Source organism: Cryptomeria japonica, chromosome 9, assembly GCF_030272615.1.
Source record: "Cryptomeria japonica chromosome 9, Sugi_1.0, whole genome shotgun sequence".
NCBI lineage: Eukaryota > Viridiplantae > Streptophyta > Pinopsida > Cupressales > Cupressaceae > Cryptomeria > Cryptomeria japonica.
The window spans coordinates 166,172,293-166,187,169 of NC_081413.1; the positions used below are offsets into that span (position 1 = coordinate 166,172,293).

The 14,877-nt window shown below is 35.6% G+C and overlaps 1 protein-coding gene across 3 annotated transcripts in view; it reads right to left on the reverse strand.

The window, feature by feature from the left end:
- Positions 1 to 1,249: 1,249 nt before the first annotated feature.
- The window catches only part of LOC131037884 (protein ecdysoneless homolog), a 53,087-nt gene continuing 39,459 nt past the window's right edge, over positions 1,250 to 14,877 (reverse strand). Inside the window, exons 4-6 of one of the 3 annotated variants that reach the window (XM_057970127.2) lie at positions 13,058 to 13,260; positions 1,930 to 2,084; positions 1,250 to 1,641 (exon numbers count right to left, since the gene is read on the reverse strand). In XM_057970127.2, the coding sequence (XP_057826110.2) occupies positions 1,638 to 1,641; positions 1,930 to 2,084; positions 13,058 to 13,260 (362 nt within the window). In that variant the 3' untranslated portion in view covers positions 1,250 to 1,637. Of the gene's footprint in view, positions 2,085 to 13,057; positions 13,261 to 14,877 lie in introns of all 3 variants that reach the window. The other 2 variants (XM_057970135.2, XM_057970137.2) reach the window with 2 other exon arrangements.

A 14,877-nucleotide genomic window follows, 5' to 3' on the forward strand; every position in this document is an offset into this window, starting at 1 on the left:
AATGGCATGGCTAGTGGAAGTGGTATCATAATTGTTTGTGGTTCAAACAAAATTAACCAAATATTTAATTTCATGCTCTTGAATAAAACCAATATCAAAATTATTGAATCATAACTATAATTTTTATTTTATATTAACATTTGTCAAATCACTAACTTATGAATTTATGAGCCTTTTTTTATTGCAAATTCTAAGATATTTAATTTTTTCATTGGCAATTGTGTGCATGCTAGAGATCCTGGACTTGCCAGGTCTCGTCTCAAGTCGAGTGACCCTAAGCGAGTCCAAGGACTCATAGACTTGGCTCGGACCAGGTGAGGCCTTATGCTTGGACTCGTCCAAACAATAAAAAAAAAAAATCTTAAAAAATGACAAAACCAAACTTTTTTTTGACATGTAAAAAAAATTATATACTTGTAGTTATTGTTTTGATATTTGTGCAGAATATTTGATGTCATAGATTTTATATTCCATGAGTTTTGTATACATTTGACAATATTTATATATCTAAGTTTGCTATTTCTTTCAACTACAATTTGCGTTTATACTAATGTGATTGATGTATAGTTATGTATGTGATCAAATTAGCTTTTCTATTTGATGATGTTATTGTGCCTTTAAGGTTTATTAAATAAAAGTGCATGAAACAAGTTTTAAATAAAGAGTCCTACCGAGTCTAAACTGAGCTTTTTTTTGCCCAGTCCCGTTTCTATGGTGTGTACATATCGGCAAAGCCGAACCCAGAGTTATACCCATCTCCATAACAAGACCTGCAACTTAGATCAATACCTAAAGCAAAAGCATTATTTAGCAAACAAACTGAAACGGCTAATGTAAAATGATAAAGAACTCATAGTGGGATCATTTCCCTGATAGGATGGATCTTAAAAGTCTGATATTAACATAGCCGGCAGCAAGTTTGGATTTTTGACAACAAACGCACTCATTTTCAAGATGTCTGACCAATCTGAGCACCATAACGCACAAAGCAAACATGTTTTGTTAAAAGCATATTTTATAACAGATAATAGCGTATATCCTGTCTTGAAACTATCACTGGCATTTCAAAAAGTCTCAATGGAATATCTCAAAATATTATTCAAGACACTTTCGGTTCGTAAATAATTTTATTCAACTTGGGAGAATGTTGCAAGGCAGTTCCAAGGGTCTGCAGAATAGCACTAATTCCAAACTACTATTATAAATTTGTCCTATCACCAAAGAAGAGAGGAAAATTTTCGCTATCATATAATTTAAAAAGTCCAAATAGCATTAGATGTGAATTAAAAGCACAGTTTACGACCTGACACAACATTATATACGTCAAGGTTTAGTCACTTGCAACTAATAATCTTTAACATGCTTTGTTGTCTATAGCTATTCACTTATCATAACGTATGTCGCACAAGTTCTAAAAAGACCAGGAGCAGATAAGCATGAGTTTCCACCCAGTAACTGAATTAAAATAAAAAATTTAACTGCAAATCAGTACATCCATTGTACATAAATGAAGTTTGCTCATATCTGGAAATATCTATATTACAGTATGTGTACATCTTCTTCCTTTCACATATAGATCTAACCTGTTTGCCATACACAGCTTTTCTCCCACTGACAAGGATCTTGTATCAACATATTTACCTGCTGATATTTTAACAAATGGTCAAATTATTATGAACAAAAAGATGGCACCCATTCCTCTTAAACAAAAATAAATTTCACAGATGCCACCTTCACATATTACATTTCAGCACCCAAATTGGACTATATAATATAATAATTATGATGATATGCTGTATCATATCCAGGTAACTCGTTACTTTTACCTCCCATTGATTATAGATATTACAGAGCTTGTAGCACATTCTACAGCAAGCTCAAACTACCAAAATCCCCCAGGGATAATATGCATACAAGAAATTGCATTACCCGGTCTTTGAATCATCGGGCAATTCCAAACCCATTAATCCAAGTAAATTTGAAGCAGGCCCTGGCATGCCTTCTTGTGAGGAGAATGAGTTGAGGAGACTTTGGACAAGGTTAAAATCAACATCGACTGGCATCAACTCATCATCCACAGTCGACTGCAACCACAAATAGAAGATAGTGATTTGTCAATATAATAAATGCAATGACTGACAAGTCATAAAAGACTTGAGCAGTGGTGACCAGGTAAACTCAATTTGTAAAGATAAAAATCAATTTGCATTCAAAGCGAAAGAAGGGTAAGATGCTAGAATATACAGAATTACATGCTAGGTTAAGGCACAACATAATCCATAAATCAAATAAATCCAAAATCATATTGCAAGTTGATATTAATCTTTTGCAAAGAAGCTGAAAGAGATGCACACTGATTAAAAGATGAACTCCAAAAGGAATTTGAATACCATGTGTGGGGACTTCAATATTCATGGACACCAAAGAAGAGAGCTTTCCCGTTGTCTAATGGGGAGGTATTAGAAGCCCAATACAATATAAAGACATACGTCTTATGTTCCACCAATAAGCATGTAATAGATGATTCTGATAAACAATTGTTCGTGGTCCAATTTCAGGCACAAGCAGAACAGGAACTGTTCCACCAATAAGCATGTAACAGATGATTCTGATAAACAATTGTTCGTGGTCCAATTTCAGGCACAAGCAGAACAGGAATTCAAACAAAATAGAACGGAGGTACTTGGTTCCATGGGTCTGGTAATTGAATCAGAGATATGAACAACATACATCACATCAGCATCCAGAAGCATCAGATGAGGCCCATGAAATAGAGAGTCAAAGGAAGCATGGGCACTAATGAGAATTAAACTGAACTGAGAGCAACCTGGATCATGAAGATCATGCCCGAACAGCGGTGAGCATTGGAGATCACAACCACTAGGTTAAAAGCATGGAAATGTTGGATTGGATGATTGAGTTGGCAAAAAAAGGCAGAATCTTATGCACAGGCTAAATAGATGCACTGAAATATTACAGATGACAATTGTAAAGAGACGACAAAAAAGAAACCAGCAGAGAATTTGATCACAGTCAAAAGCCTAACAACAATATAGCAGCAGAAGGAAGAAGAATGATGACTTTGTGATGGAGACCCAAGGCAGATGTTAAAGAGTAACCAAGTCGAACCAATATAAGGAAGATATGTCTCAATGGAATGTCAAAGAGAACACAGATAAATAGAGGTCAAACAAATGTGCAAGAGTTAGCTTGACAATAGCACAATCTATAGCATTCTAATAAATATCCAGAGTCAACATGTAGCAATATTTGAGTAAAAATCTCAGAAGGAAGTAGAATTCCATTGAATATAGCTAGCAGAAGAGCAGGTGAATGGTGACTAAATTGAAAAGGATTGCAGGAGAGTAAGGACTTTGAGGATGTATTTGTGAACAATCAACTAAAGTGTGTGTTTATCAACTAAAGTGAATATGTTTATCTATGCCAACATCTGATTTGGACCAGTATACACAAGGCACTTTGTGGCATGGATGAAATCTATCCATATGAATGATTGTAAACGGTGAATAAATGCAACATCTATGCAGGATACAAATATTTACATACAAGAACCTTTAAGGTCCTATATGATGCAAAAAAAATCAAAAATATTGTACAAATGAGGCCTTGATATGTTTGGTGACTCAAGCACAATCTTGAGATGGTTCTCCAATGCCTAGTTGGAGCCTAACAGGGGTTTGGTTGCCCTTTTTACCCTAGTTGTCCTTTCTTGGGCACCAACGTATAAATTGTAAATATAATCATGTGTTATTGTTTGTTATGTCTATATTCCATCTATAATCAGTACATGCATTTGTGTTCTCTATGAAGATGGTATCGAGTTAGTAATGGCAAAAAAGGTACATCAAAACAGTATTGCTCTGAATCAATTTGAAATTCTGTGCTTAGAAGTCACACTCATTACCCCCAATGGAACTCAATACCTTCTGTAAGAGTAGCCAGGTGGAACATCTAACCCACTCACTCTGTTTGGTCAGTGGAAGCAACGGCAGTACCGCACTACAAATTGGTCAGTGATATCTATCAACTTAATAGAGAAGACTTGAAAATGAATCTTCACCTAAAACATGTTTGTTATATTTACTTCATAAATGAATACTAAAATGCAGGATCCGTCTAGTGCAGCATGGCAGGAGTGGCATGGTGCATTGGAGATCAGGACATGATTACTTGTAAGTTTAAGAACAATTATTCATGCTAAGACTCTATATCTGTTTACTGAAAATATAATTGTTTAATACTTGCAATGTGTGAAATCTCTGTTGAATATCAGAAGTGATGGGTATCAGAAATGGTTGTTATTTCTTTTTATGCTGGGTGGGTTTGACTAGTATTAAAGAATTCCAAAGTTAATTTGTATTAAAAGCTTGTGAACATGGTTATGTTTCTTAGATGATTTTTTGAATACTATAATAAGTTGCTTCTGCATCGTTGATTCTGGTTCAATCTTTTCTTGTATTACAGGAAGATATTTATTTGTGATTAAGCAATCTTTAATCAAATGGTGTTTTATAAGTTTTGTGCAGCAACATAGGATTTATTGGAGTAATTAGGACAATTATCTAATTATTTATTAATTAGGTCTTTTATTACAATTTTCTTTTAAGCTAAACTTAGGTGCTTTTTTAATCTAGAGTTTGTTTTTCTAACTTTTTTTCAGCTGTAGTTGAGCTTAATTTAGCTACTACTTTGCATTGCTTTAGTTCTCCTAATTTTAGCATTAGGGTTTTGCACCTAGGGTTTAGTAAATCCTTATAAAAGGATTTATATATTCATTATAATTGTGTGGGGGAGGAGATATGCCCCCTCCAAGATGACAGATCTCAGGAGGCAAATGAGTCCAGCACTGCCTCTTTGAACAGGGGCTAAGATGAGCCAGGGGATAACAAGTAACTACACTAACTAAAACACAGAATTACAACACAAAAATGATAAATATATAAAAGTTGAATTCACAGAACAGTGTGATATCAAAATCAGGTTATACCTTCCGGATGGAAAGCTCTCGAGTTCTGGACACCAACGCCGCGTGATGTAGTCTGTACGGCTCGTGGAGAAGGAAAAGTCCAGAAAGTAGCCTGTAAATGGTTTCCCACGTGCGGAACCTATTTGTCACCTGCACACACTGAGACGGGGAAAATTGTTTGGGCTGCATAGGGGCCTGCCTCAGTCAAACCCCCATTTAGGTGTTTCCACCGTCAAGGACAGCCAAATAGATAGATTGGAAAAATAAATTTTAAAGCAAATGCAAATGGAAACTAAACTTCATTTAAAAGAAGCTAACTCCCATTGCATGCAATAAATATTGGAAGCTACTAGAATATTGGAATAATGGAATATTGGAAATAAATATTTAACAATGCAAAGGACTCATTGCATGTAAAAGAGATTGGTAAAAGAGAGAGAGAATGAGCATAAAGCCAAACCCCTCGTATTTGGATTCGTGAGTGTGACGAAGCCCACTTGATCGCTTTGTTGGTAAGAAGCCACCATGAGATGATTGTAGCTTGATATTGGTAGAGTATATGTCCAAGAGCATGGAAAGAGCGGTAAAATATCAAGAACACAATGAGAGTCGAGCCAAGAACCCAAGATCGGGAACCCTTCAAAATGAGCTAGGAAGGGTTTTTAAACCCGAAAGGGGCGCGAAGAGTTGTTGCGACGAAACACGAGCCAAAAGACATGCATCAACCAACGTCTGACTCTCTGCCAAATTCGAGATTCGGCCAGCTTTTCGGGACGTTAGCGTGGCGCGCAAATGCCCCCACGTTGCACTTACAATTACGTCCATCCAAAAGTAGGCCTAAAAGGGCTTTTAAGGCATTTTGAGGCACTTTGTTTTTCAAGCCCATGATGCCAAAATAATATGATTTTGATCATAGGATCGTCATAAATGCACTAGGCACATTTTAGGACACTACAAATTGTATCTCCAATATTGTTTTATACAATAATATAGAATTGTCTGGCTGTTATAGAGCATATAATCTTTGCTTGATCTCTTTTGTGTGATATCTTGGCTCCAATGGTTGATCATCAACTTCTATATGGTATCAAAGCAAATCTGTCAAGTTCCAGTCCACATGCTTGAGGGATCCAACCTTAGGTGATTTTTTTGTGCATATTGGGCTTATTGCATTCGCAATGTCACAAAAGCCTAAGATCAACTGCCATTTCGTCAAAATCCAAGTAATTGAAAAATTGTGTCAAAAATTGGGGCAAAATTCAAGTGTAGCTGAAAAATCAAGGCACTTTGGCACAAAACAGAGGTCACCATCATGTTCAGGAAGCCTTAAAACCCTAAATCCCCTGCCAAATTGCTGAAATTGGAGGTCGTTGAATTTTTGCACCAAAATCCATACCATACTATACAGAACCCCGTACCCCTGTGCAAACAACTTCCATTAAAAATCTGTAGGTCCTCAATTTCTATTGCTCCCTTTTGATTTGACATAAATTTCATTTATATGCAATCTTTCATGTAAATTAATGGGGGCTTGAAATCTTTAAGAAAAGTCAAAAGGTACACTTTTGCCATAGAGAATCCTTTGTACCAGTAAAATAGGCGTTCTTCTAAATTTAGGAGAGTTCTATTATTAGCTCAAATCCCTCAATGAGCTAGTCTCAGTTTTTTGCTCATAATTTGGGCATACGAGGTCAAAATCACACAAAGCATATATTGTTGGAAAGCTGGTTCCAAAACAATTACTAGCAAATTCAGATCGGTGCTGGAACCAGCTTTTTTCGAAAACCAAACATTGTCTCAAAGTCCTCTATTCATACCTACTAGTATAGTTTCCTAGTTGTGCTCGGGCTACATTTTATTCAATTTTTTGTGTTTTCACTATTTGCTCGATTACTTGGATGTTTTAGCACTTGGAATGGATCTGTTTGTTGGAGAGGGTTTTATTTGATGTGCTCTACATGTGCTAAGATTTTTGGGGTTTGATAATTTCATTTGAGGTATTATGGGCTTTTCTGTACACCCTTATGTTATCAACTTGGCAAAGGGCAATTATGAGTCTTAGAGAAAAGGTATCTTAATGTCCCTGCACACTTTGGAGTCGCCTTTATCTTTGGAGACCCTCATCTCTCTCCATTTCCAGAGGATGTTGCAGCAAATTGTGTCATTCCCCTTGCACATGCAGATCATACCATTGAGATGCTCGAGTATATCACGAGTCTTTCATGTCCAGATGGATCCGAGAATTGTCTCTCAGATCTCACTCCTCACAGCGAGACTCCATCTCAATCATCTTCATCTTCTATTGTTCCTTATCACATTGGCATTGGCTCATACATAGCCCCCAATGATTCAATTCAATAGGTTGATAGTTCCCTTCCAGTTTCAGCTTTATGGGATGACTTCTTGTCATATATTGCAGGCTTATTTGTTGAGTCACATTGCAAACATTTCCTCTTCAATGGTAGTTTGAGCATTTTTATCATCTCATCTTCAGTGCCTTCAAAGGTTGTTCATCAAGTATTTTTACTGTTGTTTGGATTTGCTTCAGTTGATCTGGCACATCATTATTCAAACAATTGGATAGTTGAGCAATCTTCCATAGCACACATCATGAGACAATTCCTTCCATCTCCTTTCATGGAGTTGCTTCTACCTTGGCCATTGGATTTGTTTCTTCCCAAGGGGAGGAATGTTGTTTGTCACTCTTGGATCATCTTCAATGTTCAAGAATTCAACTTCAACATTAAAGCTTCTTCATTATGGAGGGGATACATCGACTCTTCTTTTCTCTCTTATGGGGGTAATCTTGATTGTAGTCATGTGACCAATTCAATACTTGGGGGACATCTTGAGTCCTTCATGAGTCCTTCATGCTTGTCACATGTACTTTCTTTATCATTTATTTTTCTCTCATTGGAGAGGAGTTTTGTCCCATTGGGTTTTCTCCTTTTCTCCATTTGTGAGAGTTGCATTGCCTTGCATTGGTTTGTACATGAGTACCTGATCAGGCTTAGTTGTCGAGACTCGTTCATGCATGCATTTTGCATTTTGTATCATTTCTTTATTTCTCTTTTGGAGAGGAGTTTTGTCCTACTAGGTTTTCTCCTTTTCTCCATTTGTGAGATTTGCATTGCTTCGCATTGGTTTGTACATGAGTGCCTAATGAGGCCTAGTTGTCGGGACTCATTCATGCACGCATTTTGCATTCTTTATTAGCTCTTTAGCTTATCCCTCAATTAATCTTAAGTGGGGTGTTGGAGTAATTAGGACAATTATCTAATTATTTATCAATTAGTTCCTTTATTACTTTTTCACTTATTTGCTTTTCTAGCTTTATTTCAGTTGTAGTTGAACTTAATTTAGCTCTTATTTTGCATTGCTTCAGTTCTCCTAATTTTTACATTAGGGTTTTGCAGCTGGGGTTTCATTCATTCATTCATTATAATTGTATCTCCAATATTGTTTTGTGCAATAATACAAAATTATTTGGTTGTTATAAAGCATATAATCTTTGCTTGATCTCTTTTGTGTGATAGGTGTTTTGCTTGCAGATGATTTTTGGCTCCAACTTCTACAAGATTGCCCTTTAAGCACCCTCCAATAATGCAATTAGTTGGCTAAGTTTCAGGTTATCTAGTAGAAGCTGCGAGTGTTCGTTTGGTTTAAACTCATAACCAATCAGTTCTTAAGGTTTAAAATCATAACCAAGCAGTTTGGATTTTGATTTGGCCGTACCCTATTTCTGTGTTTAAATGTTTCCCTTTGGTTTAGATGTAAGGCTGAACCTGCATAATGTTGCTATTTTGAGTGTTTGGCGTAGCCCGAAAACAGTTACCTTGAATGTTGTTTGATTAGGCATTCACTTCTCCAAAGCCTCTCACTTTTTTGAAATTCCAAGCCTATTGTCAAGCAATAGTCAAAAGGAGTTCCATCTTTGATTAGACGCTTGTGGATTGGCTAGTCCAGTAATCCTAAATAACTCTGATCACAAGGTTAATGCAGACAGGGGCCGAGTGCCCAGTAAAGGACAGCCAATCCTTGTAGCCAGTCACCCTTGGACTCAGAAAATTCATATTGAAATGTAGTCACAGACCAGCAATTAATTACCTTCAAGGTGTTCAAATAACAACAAACCACTATCATCCAAGGGGTTGAGCTTAATTGGTTAAAAGTTAAAAAACTGGGTTCTCACTGTGGAGACCCAAGTTCAACTCCCAATATGGACATCTAAAATGAATTCTAAGCTGTGACTCTTGGCCTTCCATAAAATGGGGAAGGTGTAGGGTCAATCTAATCAAACATAATAATAATAATAATAATAATTCAAAATACTGCGGCTTCGGCCTATTACCGATCGAAAAAAAAAAAAAAAAAAAAACCACTATCTTTATAAATCAAATTTCCGATCACCCACTTATCTTACAGGCACAAAGTCCAACGAAAAGGATTTACAATCTTCTTTACCTCACACACAAACATTAACAGACCTCCAATGGACCTGTGTCTATATCTTTCCACTGCAACCTCTCATGCAATTTACCTTTATCTTCTGTTTAAGGAGATATTCTACAAATTTTCCTCTATAATCTTTTCTCTACTCAACCCATATATAGATGCAGTTTTATAGAAAGCTAGGCACTAAAATGGGTAAGCCACCCTGAAACAACCCATAAAGGCCAACCAGAAATTTGAATACAAACATCCACCAAAAGAATACACCAACATGGAGGTCTGCCAGCCACTGAAGTCATGCCCCATGATCTAGGGATAGAAACACTGTCAGTTATAACAGGTTGAAAATTCCTGTGAAAGGATTCACAATTATCATTATATGTCAATGTTCTGCCAACAATTTTGATTGTATCTACTTGTATCGCCCACCATGGGATACAACAGTAATCAGAGTAACTGACCAGCATAGAAGGAAACATGACGCAGGAGTCCAAGGTGGGTCCCAAGTTATATTAGTCAACCTGGCCCACCATATAAGAAATTAACAACATTTGAGCTGGCAAGGAGCTATCGTGTGAGCCCTAGATGACCAATCAAAGAGAAATAACTCCAACAATAGGAGAAAACATTGAATAGGAGAAGATAATATATTATGCCACCAAGATATTTCCTTAGTCAAGAAGTTGCACATGACAATGTGAGCCCTACCAAATAAGCCATTCTTTGGAATAAACTATATAACAATATACCAAATAAACCATTCTTTGGAATAAACTATATAGCAATATACCACATGGATGTATGGATCCAAGTTCAAACCATATGCCAACTAAGCATGTGGGCCCCGCCAAAGAACTATCGAACCCAAAGAAGCCAATAATTGGAGATGAAACCCGACACCAAGCAAGATGATGACCAAGAGACTAAACGCCGCAGATTGATAAATTAAATTTTATAAGCAATAATAATCACACCATTGATATCACTGTGACTAAGAAATGCCCTAAAGCAAAAACCTGAAAAGACATGCCAACAAGGAATAACCTGAAAACCACAAATCAAAATTAAAAACAAAAACAAACAATTGAACTGCCATGTTTTTGGGTATGCAGGATTGCCTATGGACTTGGATGCTCCTATATCATAAATCCATTGACCAATCAACCAGCCATTGGGTTATCAAACAACCAAAGTACCTTCTTCCAAATCTAAGTTGGATCAATCAATCAAAGGATTTAAACCCATTTGTCTCCCATCTTCAGAAGGTTGTCAATGTTTATCCCTAATCTTATTCCCTCGTGGATGTTCAGCTGTCAATCCATTTCTACATTTGGAATACTTAACGTTGTAAGTCACACATGTTTTGGCTAGGTTCCAACTTAGAATTTTCTTAGATTCTCTATAGTGTCAAATCTAGTCAAGTTTACCCCAATATTGAGATATTACCATGTGTCAAATAGAGTAGAGGAAGATCTTGCCAACTGTCTTGTTTAGTGGTGCAAGCACAGGACAAGCATCACTTTCTCACAAACTTGCAATATCACAACCCTTAAACCAAATTTTGCATCTGAAATTACCAATCCGAATAGAGTAGAGGAAGATCTTGCCAAGCATCTTGTTTAGTGGCGCAAGAGCAAGACAAGCATTACCTTCTAACAAACTCAAATATCACAGCCCTTGCTCCAAATTTTGTATCCAAAATTACCAGTAGGTATATGGACCTAAAATCAGACTTTGACCCAATTAAATTTATGATTGGTTCATGCTTTCTATACTCTGGTGAGTAGAGTTAACATGTTTCTATGCATCCAGCCAAGAGAGTTCTCCATAGGCATAAGTGGAACCTACCAACTTTGGTCTTGTTGGAATAGGAGTTGACAGTTAGTGAGTGTTTTAGAAGTTCTTGGGGCAAACAAGAAGCTACTGTCAATCTCTGAAGGATTAAGCAAATGTGATTTAACCAAGGATGAAAATATTGGCAAAAAATCGCCAAAATCGCGAAATATAGGGAGTCAAATAGGCGGCTGATTTAATCGGCGATAAAATCGCAGTTTTTTAGCAGTAAAAATCGGGATTTTTACAGTTGAAATCACAAGTTCGAAATAAAAAATCGTGCCCTCTAAATTTGACGCAAACCCTAAAAGTAAAAGCCAAACGAAATAAAACATAACACGGGAAAAAAAAAAGGTTATTTCACTCCATTGACGGCTGACGACGCTGCATCTTCCGACCTGCAACTCTGCTCCCTCGCCCGACGCCTGACACCATTTTAATCAGGTAAGATTCGTAAGAAATAGAATCAAAGCAGGAAATGTATTAATAATTTCGTGAATGCTTCAGCAAAGGTTCTTATTTCCCAAACTACCACAGCTATGTCGAGTTCGACCATGCTTCAGAATAAATAATTTTAAAAAAAACATTTATAAATATAATTATTTCAACATATATAAATCAAAGATATATATGTATTTAAGTTTATATATGAAAATAATGAAATATGAAAATAATTTGATAACAGTACAAATTTAAACTGTTATAAATATGAAAAAAATGAAATATGAAAATTAAAATTGTTATAAATTACATATATATTTCAATTTAATAACAGTAATAAATTACTGTGTTTTTTTAGAATATTTTAAGAAATTATATATTTTCAAATGTTCAATAATTTTGCCGATTTATTGCCCGATTTTTTCCTTATTTTTTGCCGATTCCCGATTTTTTTTTAAATTTCGGCCAAAAGATTTATTGCCGATTAAGATTTTTACATCTTTGGATTTAACAAAATGGATGTGATGGGCCCAAATTTATATTCTAAGGATTGGTCAGCAATTCCAGTTTTGATGGAGGGTTCCCCTCACAGATCTAAAACTACCCACTACCTGTTGATCAAAGTGAAGCTTTAGCCTGAGATCTTTCCACGTGTATTTCTATTTGGCCCTTGATCAGCTGCTAGCAGAAGACGATGCATGGAACCATCTCTGTTTTTGTGAACTCTTAGATGCAACCCCTGAGAGTGGTTGAGATCATGCCAAATGAGAAGTCAATGGTGGTGATCAATATATGACATAGCAGATGTTTGTCGGGCTTGGAAGCCCAGCAAAGCAATTAAAGGAGAGTTTCGCTTGTTAACATTAATGTAAGTGTATTATTAATGTAATAATCAGAAATCTATATTAATTGTTAATATTGAAATAACAATCAGAATGATTAAATGCAAGTAATTAAATTATTTGATGTAAGTTTATTAGCAATGTAATCTGTACTAATTGATAGTATTGAAATAACAATCAGAAAGAGTAAATGCATGTAATAATTAGAATCTCTATTAATCGATAATATTGAAATACCAATTAGAATGATTATATGCATGTAATTGAATTATATAATCTTTAAAAAAAAAAATTGAAGTTTGAAATTTTCTGTGTTCTTTGGGGATTATATAAGTTTGAAATTTCATAATCATACTAAGCCTTTACTTGCATATACAATCATACCTTGCAGGAAGATAGCATCATCATAATCAGCATCATTTATTCTAAATCAGATGAAGTGATGTAGATGTATATATTAAGACTGATCAATTCAAAATGTAAATGTGAGAAAATCAGTCACCTTATTTTTATCTCCAAGTTTGGCCAAATCTTCTGGGCGAACAAAGCTTTTGGCTAATGTAGTATCGTTTAGCTGCTCCTTCAACATATCTGAGTATTCATTCATAAAAGTGTCACTAGGCCCATCATTATCTTTTGTCATGCTAACTTGCTCATCTGTTTCTTCTAAACCAATAGATTCACAGGTATCACTTTCATTCTCATCTGCAAATAATATCATACATGACAAGCATTGGTGTCAGAAGTCTCCAACAAAGGCCAACAAATTGTATGCAAAACAAACCATCCAAATACTGTTGTAGTAACAAATGAAACATGCACCTTTAAATGTAATGATCAAGCTTTTTACAAAAACTAAAAGCAAATGCATGTTAAAATAAAATTCTTGTAAACAATAATGGAAGGAAAGCTCTTTCAGATGGTAAAATATTGAGGCAAGAAGATTTGATGTTAAAGCCCTTATCAAAAATCAGATGCCAAATAACATTGAACAACCAAAAAAAATTTTACAGCATTAATCCAAATAGAATTTCAGAATTGCATCTAAGGTTTGCTTCTTGAAGTTGAGATCAAGCTTTTTACAAAACTAAAAGCAACTGCATATCAGGATAAGAATCTTATAAACAAGAACAAAAGGAAAGCTCTTTCGGATGGTAAAACAATCAAGCAAGAAGGTTTGATGTTAACACCCTTGACAAAAATCAGAGATGTCAAATAACATCCAACTACCAACAAAAATTTCACAACATGAATCCATATAGAATTTCAGAATTACACCTCAGGTTTGCTTCTTGAGATACCTAATCAAATTCTGAAATAACAGGGACTTGCAGCAGTGATCCTCATGTTTCCTTGCATAATAAAAGTTTGAGTTTCTAATATTCTATTTGCTATGAAGGTGATATCTTAGTTCTAATTGGGGTTCAATCACATTGATGATGACAAGTCAAATGGTAGAAAAAAAACTAAAAAGACGCAATCAATTTGATTTGCTAGAATTGATATGTCAATGTACATCACCTCAAGGATAAAATTGCACTTATAATTTTACAAAAAAAATAATTACACTCATGCATCTCTAGAGAAAGTCATGAAACTTGAAAGATAAGAATTGGTTTAAAACTAACTAGCAGATGTTATCCAGGCACAAAGATAAAACTGCGTAAATTTATGTGCAAATTTGCAATATAATGGAAGCCTAGAGGAAATGACAATCAACCAACTTATACTCAAAACCATAGTTCAAAAGCCTTGTGATTACTCCCCATACTCGCTAACATCACAAGTCAAAATGAGTAGTGAATAACTTGCACTATTACTTAAGCTGACTAATATGAAAAACTCACCACAAGTTAAACCTAAAAAGGCCAAACTCACAACTTTAGCTAAAACCTCAACCAATTATCTAAATATTTATTTTGATGTACTTATGGTAATGTTGACGTGTTTTTTATGACTGCGTCTAACACAGAATAAAGTCACCAACGGTCACCTTATCCTCTCTTGATCAAGATTAGTCCGTATGCTAGGATTGTTTAAAGTTCAAACGGCTAATTCCCAAGGTTCCTTCAGTACGTGGACATGACTCAGTTGTTTGATGGGTTTGCTGATAACCCAAGGGGCCTTACGTATGTTGAAGAAACTTACGCAAGCTCAAGGATTTTTGTACGGATGATTTTGCAATGAAGGCTCTAGTTTTGGATCTTTTGGATTTTGAATTATGCGGAAAGTAAAAAGGAATAGGGCAGAGGAGAACTAGACTAAAGTAATCTAATCCTATGAACAAGGAGACGGGGTAACTTGCGCAAAAACCAACCACGC